General features: G+C 54.0%; 1 protein-coding gene across 1 annotated transcript in view; it reads left to right on the top strand.

Annotated features, from left to right (window-relative positions):
* The window catches only part of PNPLA6 (patatin like phospholipase domain containing 6), a 78,832-nt gene that overhangs the window by 35,705 nt on the left and 28,553 nt on the right, over positions 1-14,574 (top strand). Inside the window, exons 17-23 of the mRNA XM_065419652.1 lie at positions 253-458; positions 873-1,004; positions 1,539-1,662; positions 3,171-3,284; positions 12,012-12,087; positions 12,843-12,983; positions 13,067-13,130. Of these exons, the coding sequence (XP_065275724.1) occupies positions 253-458; positions 873-1,004; positions 1,539-1,662; positions 3,171-3,284; positions 12,012-12,087; positions 12,843-12,983; positions 13,067-13,130 (857 nt within the window). The remainder of the gene's footprint in view (positions 1-252; positions 459-872; positions 1,005-1,538; positions 1,663-3,170; positions 3,285-12,011; positions 12,088-12,842; positions 12,984-13,066; positions 13,131-14,574) is intronic.

Below are 14,574 nucleotides of genomic sequence, written 5' to 3'. Positions count from 1 at the left end.
TGCTGGGAGTCAGGACTAGGGAACATGGGGAGGGGTTGATTCCCATGGAGCTGGGGGAATTTTATGCTGGGCTGTGGCTCTGCTGACGTTAGTGGGGTGCTTCTGAGAGTTCAGGCTCAGCCGGAGCTGTAGGCTGTCCCCCAGGTCTCCTGGCCGCCTATCTGTGGGTGCTCACCTTGGGGGCAGGCCTGCCCCTCACCCTGGTGCCGGAGCTGACGTTCCTCTCTATCCTCCGCCCCCACCCCCCAACAGGACGTCAGCCTTCACTTCGTGCTGTGGGGCTGCCTGCATGTCTACCAGCGCATGATTGACAAGGCGGAGGATGTGTGCCTCTTCCTGACGCAGCCCGGCGAGATGGTGGGCCAGCTGGCTGTGCTGACCGGGGAGCCTCTCATTTTCACCATTAAGGCCAACCGTGACTGCACCTTCCTCAAGATCTCCAAGTCGGACTTCTACGAGTTGGTGTCCCCCTTCCCCTCCTCATCCTGCGGGCAGGCTCTGCCCACCTCCCACCCCACTTCCATCTAGGCTGGTGGCCTGGGTCAGATTGGGGCCAGTGCTCCCTAGAGGGGAAAGGCACCGTGTCCCATTCCCTATCCCCGTAAACCAGCCAGTCCCCTGCCCTGGGGCTGGATTGGAGAAGCCGCCCCCTAGAGGGGAAAGGCCCCATGTCCTAGTCCTCTAATCGTGCCCCTGTTGCATGGGCCTGGATTCTCCTGCCCTGGGCTGGGATCTGTCCTGGTGCCATGTTTTCTTGGCTGGCTCTGTTCCAGAGGAGGTGGGTGACTCAGGGAGGGGGCGGCTGCAGTCAGCAGCGCACTGGCAGCAACGGGGCCACCTGTGCGCTGACGAGCTGCCTGCTCTCTCCCCAGGATCATGCGGGAACAGCCCAGTGTGGTGCTGAGTGTCGCCCATACTGTGGCTGCCCGCATGTCCCCATTCGTGCGCCAGATGGACTTTGCCATTGACTGGATGGCAGTGGAGGCTGGACGGGCCTTGTACAGGTGAGTGAGGCCTGTACTGCGGGGCTGCTGGGAGACCCTGGCTGGGGACTCCCAGCTTCTCCGCCTAGCCCAGGGCACACTGGGACCAACTCGCCCTGCTGTGTTTAACCCCTTCTGCACCAGGGTAGTGGGCCCCTCCCTTACTCTCAGCCTCGTCCATGCCCTTCCTGCAGCAAAAATGACTCCGGCATCCCAGCGCTCTGGGCGGGCGCTGTCCAGGCCAGCAGCCGTGCTGTTTCCAGAGGGGCCAGGCAAGACCTGACCAGCTGCCTCTGACCCCTCCATGGGACTCAGGTTTTCACCTGGGCTGGGCTGACCTGACTTCAACCCCTTCCTGGCTGCAGGTGTTGGATTGAGAGCAGCCCGGGTGCTCTGGGGATGGGGGCGTCCCAGCCCAGGGCGGGTGCCAGCTGGGGCTGTCAGACTCGCCGCTCATTGCATGTGCTCTCCCAGCCCAGGTGGTAGGGGGCGCTCTCCCTGGGGGAGACACTGGCTCAGCTGCCTGGCTCACTGCACGCTGCATGTGCTCTCCAGGCAGGGCGACAAGTCAGACTGCACCTACATCGTGCTGAATGGGCGCCTGCGCTCTGTCATCCAGAAAGGCAGTGGCAAGAAGGAGCTGGTCGGGGAGTACGGTCGTGGTGACCTCATTGGAGTGGTGAGCTTCCTCCGAGGGCACTGCTGGGGTGGGCCCTGTCACTGCTTTGCACTCTCCCACCAAGGGTATGGGGCCAATCTCTGCAGACAGCACTGGGGTGATAGGTGGGCCCCTCTAGCGGGGTGGGGTGGGGCCCTCTTAGGCTTGTTGTGGTGATGAACAGCTGCAAGTCACGGGTGCTCAGGCCAGGCTGCTCCAAGGGTGCATCCGGGGGGTACAGTGTCCATTCCCTGCTTCTCCAGACCCTCCTGGTTTGGGTGCTAGGCAGATCATCACCCTCTGCTGCTAGCACGTGGCACTCCACCTCCAGCCAGCGACTGTCCCTTATGCTCTTACACTGCTGGCTGCTCCTGGGACATAGATTCATAGGTTCTAGGACTGGAAGGGACCTCGAGAGGTCATCGAGTCCAGTCCCCTGCCCGCATGGCAGGACCAAATACTGTCTAGACCATCCCTGATAGACATTTATCTAACCTACTCTTAAATCTCTCCAGAGATGGAGATTCCACAACCTCCCTAGGCAGTTTATTCCAGTGTTTAACCACCCTGACAGTTAGGAACTTTTTCCTAATGTCCAACCTAGACCTCCCTTGCTGCAGTTTAAGCCCATTGCTTCTTGTTCTATCCTGAGAGGCTAAGGTGAACAAGTTTTCTCCCTCCTCCTTATGACACCCTTTTAGATACCTGAAAACTGCTATCATGTCCCCTCTCAGTCTTCTCTTTTCCAAACTAAACAAACCCAATTCTTTCAGCCTTCCTTCATAGGTCATGTTCTCAAGACCTTTAATCATTCTTGTTGCTCTTCTCTGGACATGGATTGGCCTAGTATTGGAGACTGGCAGAGGAGTCTCCTGGCTGGTCTGAGGAGGGTGGGGCTGGGCATCAAGACTCCTGGGTTCTCTTCCCAGCTTGGGAAGGGCTAGTGCAGGGGTGGCCAACCTGAGTCCGAGAAGGAGCCAGAATTTACCAACGTGCATTGCCAAAGAGCCACAGTAATACGTCAGCAGCCCCGCATCAGTCCCCCCCCCCCCCCCCCCCGCTCCCAGCGCCTCCCACCCACCGGCAGCCCCGCCGATCAGCGCCTCCCCCCACCTCCCGATTAGCTGTTTCATGGCGTGCAGGAGGCTCTGGGGAAGGAGGGAGGAGCAAGGGCACGGGCAGGCTCAGGAGAGGGGGTGGAAAGGGGTGGAGTGGGGGCAGGAGCTGTGGCAGAGCCAGGGGTTGAGCAGTGGGCACCCCCTGGCACATTGGAATGTTAGCGCCTGTAGCTCCAGCCCCGGAGTTGGTGCCTATACAAGGAGCCGCATATTAACTTCTGAAGAGCCGCATGTGGCTCCGGAGCCACAGGTTGGCCACCCGTGGGCTAGTAGGTTAGAACAGAGAGCCAGGACGCCTGGGTTCTGTACCTCTCCAGGTGCCTCTCCCTATGATGCCAGGCAGACCTTGGGCTGGGAGGGCGAAGGACTCCCCTCCCCGGTCTCTAATGTGGCCTGTGTGCTCTTCTCTAGGTGGAAGCCCTGACCCGGCAGCCCCGAGCCACCACCGTCCATGCCGTGAGAGACACAGAGCTGGCCAAGCTGCCCGAGGGCACTCTGAACAACATTAAGCGCAGATACCCCCAGGTACCGGGGCAGGGTGGGTGCCATCCCTCCCTGCAGGAAACAGCCCATCCCAGTGCCTCAGCTGGCCACGCTGTGGGTGCTGCTCTCCAGGCAAGGGCAGCCGGGGTGGGGGCAAGTTGTGGTGAAGCAGGAGCTGACCTCTTGGGGAGAAAGCTGCCCAAGAGGTAGGCCTGAGAACCATACCACCACCAGGAGGAGGCAGATCTACATGACTGGGGACTCCCCTACTAAGGGTATGTCTACACTACGAAATTAGGTCGAATTTATAGAAGCCGGTTTTATAGAAATCGGTTTTATACAGCCGATTGTGTGTGTCCCCACATAAAATGCTCTAAGTGCATTAAGTCGGCGGACCGCGTCCACAGTACCAAGGCTAGCATCGACTTCCGGAGCATTGCACTGTGGGTAGCTATCCCACAGTTCCCGCAGTCTCCGCCGCCCATTGGAATTCTGGGTTGAGATCCCAATGCCTGATGATGCAAAAACAGTGTCGCGGGGGGTTCTGGGTACATGTCGTCAGGCCCCTCCCCCTCTGTCAGAGCAACGGCAGACAATCGATTTGCGCCTTTTTACCTGGGTTACCTGTGCAGACAACATACTACGGCAAGCATGGAGCCCGTTCAGCTCAGCTCAGCTCACCGTCACCATATGTCATCTGGGTGCCGGCAGACGTGGTACTGCATTGCTACACAGCAGCAGCTCCTTGCCTTTTGGCAGTGGATGGCGTATTACGACTGGTATCTGTCGTCGTCGTACTCCTCAGTGAGTTCGGTCAGAGGCACCTGGGCAGACATGGTTTGTCTCCTGGAGACTCAGTCCTGCCGGCAGTGCTATTGAACCGTCTTGACGATGATGGCTAGCAGTCGTAAACGATGAGGTAGACTGTAAAGAAATTAGAAGTGATGGAATGGATAAGACAGAGACTATTTGGGCCAAAATCATTCTGGGGAAGAAGCTACCAGAGGTTCCCGTAGGAAAGTGCTTGGGATGTGCTACAGACCCCCAAGATCCGATCTGCATAAAGACCTCTTCAATGTTTTTAATGAAATAAATACTACTGGGAATTGTGTGATGATGGGAGACTTTAACTTCCCGGAGATAGATTGGAGGACAAGTGCTACTAATAACAGCAGGGCCCAGGTTTTCCTGGATGTGATAGCTGACAGATTTCTTCACCAAACAGTCGCCGAACCTACAAGAGGCAATGTTATTTTAGATTTGGTATTGGTGAGCAGTGAGGCCCTCATAGAAGAGCTGGTTGCAGGAGATAACCTTGATTCGAGTGATCATGAGCTAATTCAGTTTAAACTACATGGAAGGATAAACAAAAATTGATCCGCACCGAGGGGCCCTGATTTCAAAAGGACAAACTTTTAATAATGACGGGAATTAGTTAGGGACATGGGCTGGACTGAAGAACCCAAGGATCTGAATGTGGAGGAGGCCTGGAATTACTTTGTCGAAGTTCAGAAGCTCTCTGAAGCCTGCATCCTAGGCAAGGGGAACAATTTTGTCAGGAAGGGTTGGAGACCACGCTGGATGAACAAGCATCTCAAACAGGTGATGAAGAGAAAGCAGAATGTCTATAAGGAATGGATAATGGGAAGGATCAGCGAGGAAAGCGACCTCTGGGGGGTCAGAAAGTGTAGGGGAGAAGTGAGAACTGCCGAAAGCCAAGCACAATTGCACCTTGCAAAGGAAATTAAAACCAACAGTTAAAGGTTCTTTAGGCATATAAATAAGAAGAAAACAAGGAAAGAAGAAGTGGAGCTGCTAAACACTGTGGATGGGGTGGAGATTAAAGATTATCTGGGCATGGCCCTGGCCCAACCCCAACTCCTAAACGAATACTTTGCCTTGGGTTTTAATAAGGGTAATGAGGAGTTTAGGGGTAGCAGCAGAGTGGATAATGGGAATGAAGATATGGAAGTAGAAATTACCACATCCGAGGTGGAAGTCAAACTCAAACAGTTCAAGGGGGCAGTGGGAAGGCAGATAATCTCCATCCAAGAATATTAAAGGAACTGGTACATGGAAATTGCAAGCCTAATATCAAGGATTTTTAATGAACCTGTAAGCTCTGGGATTGTGTCTATGATTGGAGAATTGCTAATATAGTTCCTGTTTTTAAGAAAGGAAAAAAAGTGATCCAGCAAACTGCAGGCCTGTTAGTTTGACCTCAATTGTATGCAAGGTCGTGGAACAAATTTTGAAAGAGAAAGTAGTTAAGGACATAGAGGTTAATGGTAATTGGGATAAAATAGAAAATGGTTTTACAAAAGGTAGATCTTGCCAGACCAATCTGATCTCCTTCTCTGAGAACTGCTTTTTTTAGACAAAGGAAATGCAGTAGATCTAATTTACCTGGATTTCAATAAGGCATTTGATGCAGTTCCGCATAGGAAATTATTTGTTAAAATGAGAATTGAAAGGTGGATGAGGAACTGGTTAAAGTGGAGACTACAACCAATCACACTGAAAGGTGAACGGTCAGGCTGGAGGGAGGTTATAGTGGAGTTCCTCAGGGATCTGTCTTGGGACCAATCTTATTTAACATTTTTATTAATGACCTTGGCACAAAAGTGAGTGTGCTAATAAAATTTGTGGATGATGCAAAGTTGGGAGATATTGCCAATACAGAGCAGGACTGGAATATCACACAAGAAGAGCTGGATTACCTTGAAAGCAGGATTAATAGAAGTGGGATGAAATTTAATAGTGCATTTAGCGACTAACAACAAGAATTTTTGCTATAAGCTGGGGACGTATCAGTTGGAAGTGACAGAGGAGGGGAAAGACAGGGGTGTATTGGTTGATCACCGGATGACTATGAGCCACCATTGTTATGTGGCTGTGAAAAAGGCTAATGCAGTCCTAGGATGCATCAGATGTGGTGTTTCAGTAGCGACAGGGACGTGTTAGTATCATTATACAAGGTACTGGTGAGACCTCACCTGGAATACTGCGAGCAATTCTGGTCTCTCATGTTTAAGAAAGATTACTTCAAACTGGTACAGGTGCAGAGAAGGGCGACTAGGATGATCAGAAGAATGGAAAACCGACCTTCTGATAGGGAGACTCAAAGAGCTTGGCTTGTTCAGCCTAACCACACAAAGGCTGAAGGGAGATCTGATTGCTCTCTATGAATACATCAGAGGGATAAATATTGGGGAGGGGGAGGAGTTATTTAAGTTAAGGGCCAATGTGGACACAAGAATAAATGGATATAAACTGCCCATCAGTAAGTTTAGGCTTGAAATTAGATGAAGGTTTCTAACCATCAGAGGAGTGAAGTTCTGGAGCAGCCTCCCAAGGAGAGCAGTGGGGGCAAAAAACTTAACTGGCTTCAAGACTGAGCTCGAGAAGTTTCTGGAGGGGATGAGATGATGGGACTGCCTACAATGGCATGTAGTTGATCTGCGACTGCTGGCAACAAATATCCCCAATGGCTGGAGATGGGACACTAGATTGGGAGGGCTCTGAGTTACTACAGAGAATTCTTTTCCAGGTGTCTGGTTGCTGGGTCTTGCTCACATGCTCAGGGTCTAACTGATCACCAGATTTGGGATCGGGAAGGACGTTTTCCCTGGGTCTGATTGGCAGAGACACTGGGGGGGGTTTCGCCTTCCTCTGCAGCATGGGGCACAGGTCACTTGCAGGTTTAAACTAGTGTAAATGGTGGATTCTCTGTAACTTGAAGTCTTTAAATCAGGATTTGAGGACTTCAGTAACTCAGCCAGAGGTTCGGGGTCTATTACAGGAGTGGGTGGGTGAGATTCTGTGGCCTGCAATGTGCAAGAGGTCAGACTAGATGATCATGATTGTCCCTTCTGGTCTTAAAGGCTAAGGGTATGTCTACAGTATGAAATTAATTTGAACGTATTCTATTCGAATTTTTGGAAGCGATTTTATACATTTGGTGTTGTGTGTCCCCACTAAAGTGCGTGAATTCGGCAGAGTGCGTCCACAGTATCGAGGCTAGCATCGAATGTTGGAGTGGTGCACTGCGGGAAGCTATCCCACAGTTCCCGCCGCCCATTGGAATTCTGGGTTAAGCTCCCAGTGCATGATGGGGCAAAAACATTCTCGCAGGTGTTTCTGGGTGTGTGTCGTCACACTCACTCCTCCCTCCGTGAAAGCTACGGCAGACGCCATACTGCCAGCAGACGGTGCAGTACGGTGCACCGCCTGTCTCCTGATACTATGAATCCACCTCGCATGTCCTCTCGTCTTTCTATCTACTCTTTTATCTAACCATTTCCCGCCTTTTTTCGGCCACCGTGAACCGAGCAGCACAGCTTCCGCCACAAACTCTGCTCTCCCGCTCTTGCATCGCTAGCTAATTTCTCCATGTTGTCTGTTCTGGGCTCCCGTGGAAGCTACAGAAGACAACCATTTACCGCCTTTTATTGGCCATCTTGAACCGAACAGCTCTCCTACGTTTCGCGCCCTTTTTCCAGGATTACCCATGCAGGCGCCATAGTGCGGCAAGCATGGAGCCCGCACAGATCTCTGCTGCAATTTTGACCATTGTAAATACCTCGCACATTATCCAGCAGTATGTGCAGTACCTACAAAACCGGGCGAGGAAGCGACAACAGCGCGAATACTATACTGATGAGGACATGGACACAGACATTCCTAGAAGCACGACATGTGGTGATTGGGAGATCATGGTGGCGTTGAGCCAGGTTCATGCTGTGGAACGCCAATTCTGGGCCCAGGAAACAAGCACAGACTGGTGGGACCGCATAGTGTTGCAGGTCTGGGATGATTCCCAGTGGCTGCGAAACTTTCGTATGCATGGGGCCACTTTCATGGAGCTTTGTGACTTGCTGTCCCCTGCCCTGAAGTGCAAAGACACCAAAATGAGAGCAGCCCTCACAGTTGAGAAGCAAGTGGCGATAGCCCTGTGGAAGCTTGCAATGCCTGACAGCTACCGGTCAGTGGGGAATCAATTTGGAGTGGGCAAATCTACTGTGGGGGCTGCTGTGCTGCAAATAGCCAACGCAATCATTGACTGCTGCTATCAAGGGTAGTGACTTTGGAAAATGTGCAGACCATTGTGGATGGCTTTAATGCACTGGGGTTCCCTAACTGCGGCGGGGTGATAGACGGAACGCATATCCCTACCTTGGCCCCGGCACACCGGGGCGGCCAGTACGTAAACCGCAAGGGGTACTTTTCCATGGTGCTGCAAGCACTGGTGGATCACAAGGGATGTTTCACCGACATCAACGTGGGATGGCCGGGAATGGTGCATGATGCTCGCGTCTTCAGGAACTCTGGTCTGTTTGAACAGCTGCAGGAAGGGACTTACTTCCCAGACCAGAAAATTACTGTTGGGGATGTTGAAATGCCTATAGTTATCCTCGGGGACCCAGCCTACCCCTTAATGCCATGGCTCATGAAGCCGTACACAGGCACCCTGGACAGTAGTAAGGAGCAGTTCAACTATAGGCTGAGCAAGTGCAGAATGGTGGTAGAATGTGCTTTTGGACGTTTGAAAGCACGCTGGCGCAGTTTACTGACTCGGTTAGATCTCAGCACAACCAATATTCCAATTGTAATTGCTGCTTGTTGTGTGCTCCACAATATCTGTGAGAGTAAGGGGGAGACATTTATGGCGGGGTGGGAGGTTGAGGCAACTCGCTTGGTGGCCAATTTCACACAGCCAGACAACAGGGTGATTAGAAGAGCACAGCAGGGTGCGCTGCACATCAGAGAAGCTTTGAAAGCCAGTTTCATGACTGGCCAGGGTACGGTGTGACAGTTGTGTTTTGTTTCTCTTGAAGTTACCTGCCCCCTATATATATATATATATATATATATATGAAAGGAAATAAAGTCACAATCGTTTAAAAACCCTTCTTTATTATTTGTTGCACAACACATTGAGAGAAATCAGAAGGTAGACCGGAGGAAGGGGGGGTATTGGGTTAGGGGGGTGGAGGAGGAGGGAAGGACAAGTCCAGAAACCAAATCAAAAGTTCGCATATGCCAACTTTCTGCTGCTTGGGTGATCCTCTGGGGTTGAGTGTGGGGGTCCCTGTAGCCTCCCCCCTCGTGTTCTTGGGCGTCTGGGTGAGGAGGCTATGGAACTTAGGGAGAGCGGTTATACAGGGGCTTCAGTGGCAGTCTGTGGTCTTGCTGCCTTTCCCGCATTAGATCCACCATACAGCGGAGCATGTCAGTTTGTTCCCCCATGAGCTTGACCATAGCGTCCTGCCTGCTCTCATCGTGCGCGTCCCTCCTCTCTTCGTGTTCCTGTAATGCTTTACAGGACTCCGCAATTGTTTGCCTCCACGCATTCAGCTGGGCCCTATCAGTGCGGGAGGACTGCATGAGCTCGGCAAACATGTCTTCCTGAGTTCGTTTTTTCCGCCTTCTAATCTGGACCAGCCTCTGGGACAGAGTAGATAGGGGCCGCGTTGAAACATTTACACCTGCGGGGGGAGAAAAAGGGAGGGTAGTATTTTAAAAGATACATTTCAGAGAACAAAGGGGACACTCTTTCTCAGTGAAACAGGCAATTCATAGTACACAGCAAATGTTCTTTCTGTACAAGTTAGCATTTTGCCTCTTATACTGAAGTGCCTGCCACTTTGATGTGAGTAAGCCATCACACACGGGCAACAGAATTCAGCTTGCAGGCAGCCTAGGGGCATGTGGGGTTCTGCTTCTTCCACATTCATTTCAATGCTTTCAAACTGCTGGGCCCCCTTTCCCATAGCAAGCAATGCCTGGTGGGTTTGCCATATAAAAGGAGGGCCTGCGGGCTCTCTGGGATGATGGCTTCACACAACACAACACTCCCCCAACCCCCCAGCACCCATCGCTTGGCTCCGATGAGGCTCTGAGCAGGGATGAGCCCTTTAAACTAAACACGAACAGCCCAGCGCAGCTGGGTTTCCCCCCTGCCCCCCACCGTGTTGCTCCGATCAGGCTCTCACTCACCAGAAGTACCTTCTCCAGGGTCATGGTCCTGGAGCCCACCTTGGGAGTGGGGGGAGGCTATTGGCTCCAGCGTTAAGAATAGTTCCTGGCTAGGGGGGGAAGCGGATTCCCCACTTGCTGCCTGTGCACTGTCCTCCTCCTCCTCCTCCTCTTCGTCCTCCAATGACTCTTCCTCCTCGCTCCGTGCAACTCCCCCCTTGCAGGTGTCCACGGACAGTGGCGGGGTAGTGGTGGCGTCACCCCCCATAATTGTATGCAGCTCACGGTAGAAGCGGAATGTATGGGGCTGTGACCTAGAGCGACCGTTCGCCTCCCTGGCTTTTTGGTACGCTTGATTTTTGTACGACGCTGCTCTGTGTCCCTGGAGTAGCCTCTTTCCGTCATGGCCCTGGAGACTTTAGCATACATATTTGCGTTCCTTTTTTTTTTTTTTTTTTTTTTTTTTTTTTGGAACGTAGTTCTGCCATAACAGATTCGTCTCCCCAACATGCGATGAGATCCAGTACTTCCCATTCGGACCATGCTGGAGCTTGTCTGAGTATCCGGAACTGCGTGATCTCTTGTGATGGTGGACTCTGCATGGTCACCTGTGATGGTGGACTGTGCTGATGGTGACCAAACAGGAAATGAAATTCAAAAGTTCCTGGGGCTTTTCCTGCCCAACTGGGTAGTGCATTGGAGTTGAGAGTGTTGTCCAGAGCGGTCACAAGGGAGCATTCTGGGATAGCTCCCGGAAGCCAATAACGTTGAATCGCGTCCACAATACCTTTAACCCGGGATTGTGATCTCGATTTAAGCGCTACACCACTTGCCGAGGTGGAGTACAGAAATCAGATTAAAGAGCCCTTTAAATAGAAAAAAAACGGGTAGGTCCTGTGGACGGAATCTTCCTCCCCCCCCCCCCCCCCCCCGAATTAAGTCAGCTAATTCCGAAATAACCGACTAGTGTAGACCAGGCCTAAGTCTATGAGCTTCCAGACCTGGCTAGGCCCATTCCCATCCAGCGTCCTAGCAAGCTGAGGCCAGGGCCAAGTTGAAGCCCTGCTCAGGGATGGTGGCTGGCCAGGGAGGACCTGAGTGTGGCTATCTCTGTAGCAGGATGGGGCTGTTCTCTCTGTCCAGGCCATGGGGGAGCAACCCCCACACCCCTCATGAGGGAGGGGGGTCAGAGTTTCTGAATCACACAGTGTTCTCCAGTTCTGGCCATCCCCTGGGTGGAACCTGTGGCCTGATGTACTCAGCTGCCCCCCCTGCCCCCCACATGATGATTTGACTCCAGTCATGCCTGGGAAGCATGAGAGGGCAGAGGACATCTTGGTCTAGTCCGGGCTGGATTTGCCAGCCTCCTGCTGTGTCTGGCCTCTGTACTGATTAAGGGAGAGCTCTGATGCCCATGTCCCACTGCCATGATAATGCCAGCATTCTGTTCCCTGGGTCATCCCCTTCCTGAGTCCCACAGTGCAAAGGAGTAGCACGTGGTTCTGGGCCCAGCCACCAGGGGGCGCAGGAAGTGTTTCACACGTGTCCCTCCAGGGCAAACTGCACCCCATGCCATATCCAAGCCGAGCAGGCCCCTGAGCCCTGCTCCCTGGTACTTGTTCTCCCCCCCCCACACACACACGCCTTGGCCCTAAGGGGTGGGCTGGCAGACAAGAGCATCCCTGGGATTCCTGGGAGGCTGGCTGGGCTAAGTCCTGCCCCTCTCCACATGCTCCACACTCACCCCAGGTCCCCTCGTCTCTGACCTGGGTTGGCTGCTGTTCCTGACAGGTTGTGACCCGCCTGATCCACTTGCTGAGCCAGAAAATCCTTGGGAACCTACAGCAGCTGTGCGGGCCCTTCACAGGTAGGGGCTTTGGGGGGGGGAGGGTTAATTTGCAGCTTGCCCTAATGGGGGTGCAGCCTGTCAGAGTTACAGAGGCCCCAGCATGCCATGCAGGGCCCTCTGTCCCTAGCCGGGGCTCCAGGCTGTGACTCTATCACCGTGCAGGGGAGGTGGCTTGATGCTGGCATTTTCCTGCTTCTCCTCCCCCAGCCACAGTCAAGACCTGAGGAGCAACTGGCAGACCTGCTGGGGACGGACCCACCCTGGGGATTAAAGCAGGGCTCCAGGGCTAGAAGCAGGAGCTGCTATGGCTGGAGCTGAGAGCCAGGCTCCCTGGCTGGGGTGGGAACCGGCTCCTCTCCTTGTGGGCCAGGCCAGCTCTGATGCTAGGTGCCACAGGGCAGAGCTCCAGGCCGGGTCCTGCAGTTGGTCAGTTGATAGGGTTGCCAACCCTCACAGTTTTGCCGGGAGTCTCCTGGAATCGGGCTCTATCTCCCGGAGGCTACTGAAGCCAAACCAGGAGATTTTAGGCTGATAAAAGTCCGGCGGCACAGCGGGACTAAGGCAGGCTCCCTGCCTGCCCTGGCCCCTTGCTGTTCCCGGAAGCGGCCGGCACATCCCTGTGGCCCCTGGGGGGGGAGGAGTCAGGGGGTCTCCACACACTGCCTACACCCCAAGCAGTGACTTCGCAGCTGCCATTGGTCGGGAACTCTTGGTTGGTGGCTGTCTTGCCCTCTGGGCCCCTCGGACGGTCGGTCAATCTGTCTTGCCCACAGGCTCCAGTCTTGGTGTGGCCTCCAGCTCAGAGCTAACCAACCCAGCCAGTAACCTGTCCACGGTGGCGGTGCTGCCAGTGTGTGACGATGTGCCCATGGCAGCCTTCACGCTGGAGCTGGAGCATGCCCTCAACGCCATAGGTGAGTGAAGGCCAGGGCCTCGCTCTGCTCCCAGCCATGCTTGGGATGCAGGCCCGGCGTGATGGTCCTGTTAACTCTTCCAGGTCCCACCCTGCTTCTGACCAGTGACATCATCCGAGCACGACTTGGTGCCTCAGCACTGGACAGGTAGGGGATTGGCACAGGTGGTAGGTGGGCTGAAGGGGCTGGCTTCTAGTCCCTGATCTCTTTGTTCTCCATAAAAGGGCACCCCCACCATGTGGGGCCTGCAGGGCTGTGCTATGGGGCTTGTGCCATTGGGGCACAGAGGGTGGGGTCTAGCTGTCTGATAGCAGGGCCCTATCCAGGAGAGGGTGCAGCAGGGGATCCTTATTGGAGATGGGCTGGAGCAATGGGGAGGGGGTGGTGGGTGTCCTGGTGTGGTGGTGGTGGGGAACATAACTGGGGGGCTGCTCATTAGGAGCTTGGAGCAGGGTGTCCTGCTGGTTGCTGGGGGGTAGCAGAGGATCCCTGTTGGAAAGGGTGTGACATGGGTCTCCAGGATCGGTGCTATGGCCCCAGCTTTGGAACAGTCCTGGGAGAACCCCTTCAGTGAGCCAGACCCCCTAGGGGTCTCACTCTTCCTCCAGGACAAAGCCACACAGTTTCACCGCCTCCTTAGGCTGGACCTCTGGGCCTTCAGCACCCCTGCTTCACACTGGGAGCTCCACTCAGCAAGTCCAACTGAGGCAGATCCCTGAGGGAGATTTGTACGATCTCAGGGAGTAATGCTCCTCCTCCACCAGCATCCGCAGGGACACCCAGCCAGCGCTGTCACACAGAAGAGTTATTAGTTGGCTGGAACACAGCAAAGGAAGTCCTTGGCTAGGACAGAGAAAAGGAAGTTTACAGCAGAGTCCATCCTGGTCAGCCCAGAGCTCTGTCTCTCTGATCGCTCTGTCCCAGTTCAGGTGTGCCCCCAACTGATTCCCACAGCCCACACTTAACACCCCCATCTCCCCTCCCCCAGTTCTCTGTTCCCGAACTGGGGAGATGCGGCTCAGCCCCCCTGCCGAGAGGGGAAGTCCATCTCTCTGGGTCGTTGATCCGTGTCTGGGCAACTGGATTTCCCATTGTCTTCTCAAGAGCTAAAGCCCCAGAGAGCTAGGAGCTGTTCACACCTGTGTTTTTTAGCCTGGCCAGAAAGCAAACAGACCTTCCTCACACCCCACTAGGTAACAATGCAGCATATAGGGGAAACTGAGGTATACATAGGCTTCATAAAAATATTACAAAAAACCTTCCACTTTGTCAGAGCATGCAGCTGGGGAACTGCATACGGGGACCTTGGGGGAAGGGTCCCCATTGGGATCTGGGAATCTGGTAGAGTGAGGAGGGGCTGCATGGTGGGAGCTCGGAGGAGGGCCAGAAGCAGGGATTGGAGCAATGGGGTGGGGCAGGACAGCGCTGGAGGCTGCCTGCTGACCAGGGGCGGCTCTATGTATTTTGCTGCCCCAAGCTCGGCAGTGAGGCAGCCTTTGGCGGCATGCCTGCGGGAGGTCCGCTGGTAATGCGGATTCGGCGGCATGCCTGCGGGAGGTCCGCTGGTAACGCGGATTCGGTGGCATACCTG

This window comes from Emys orbicularis, chromosome 19, assembly GCF_028017835.1.
Source record: "Emys orbicularis isolate rEmyOrb1 chromosome 19, rEmyOrb1.hap1, whole genome shotgun sequence".
Lineage (NCBI taxonomy): Eukaryota > Metazoa > Chordata > Testudines > Emydidae > Emys > Emys orbicularis.
This window is presented reverse-complemented; position numbering and strand designations above follow the sequence as displayed.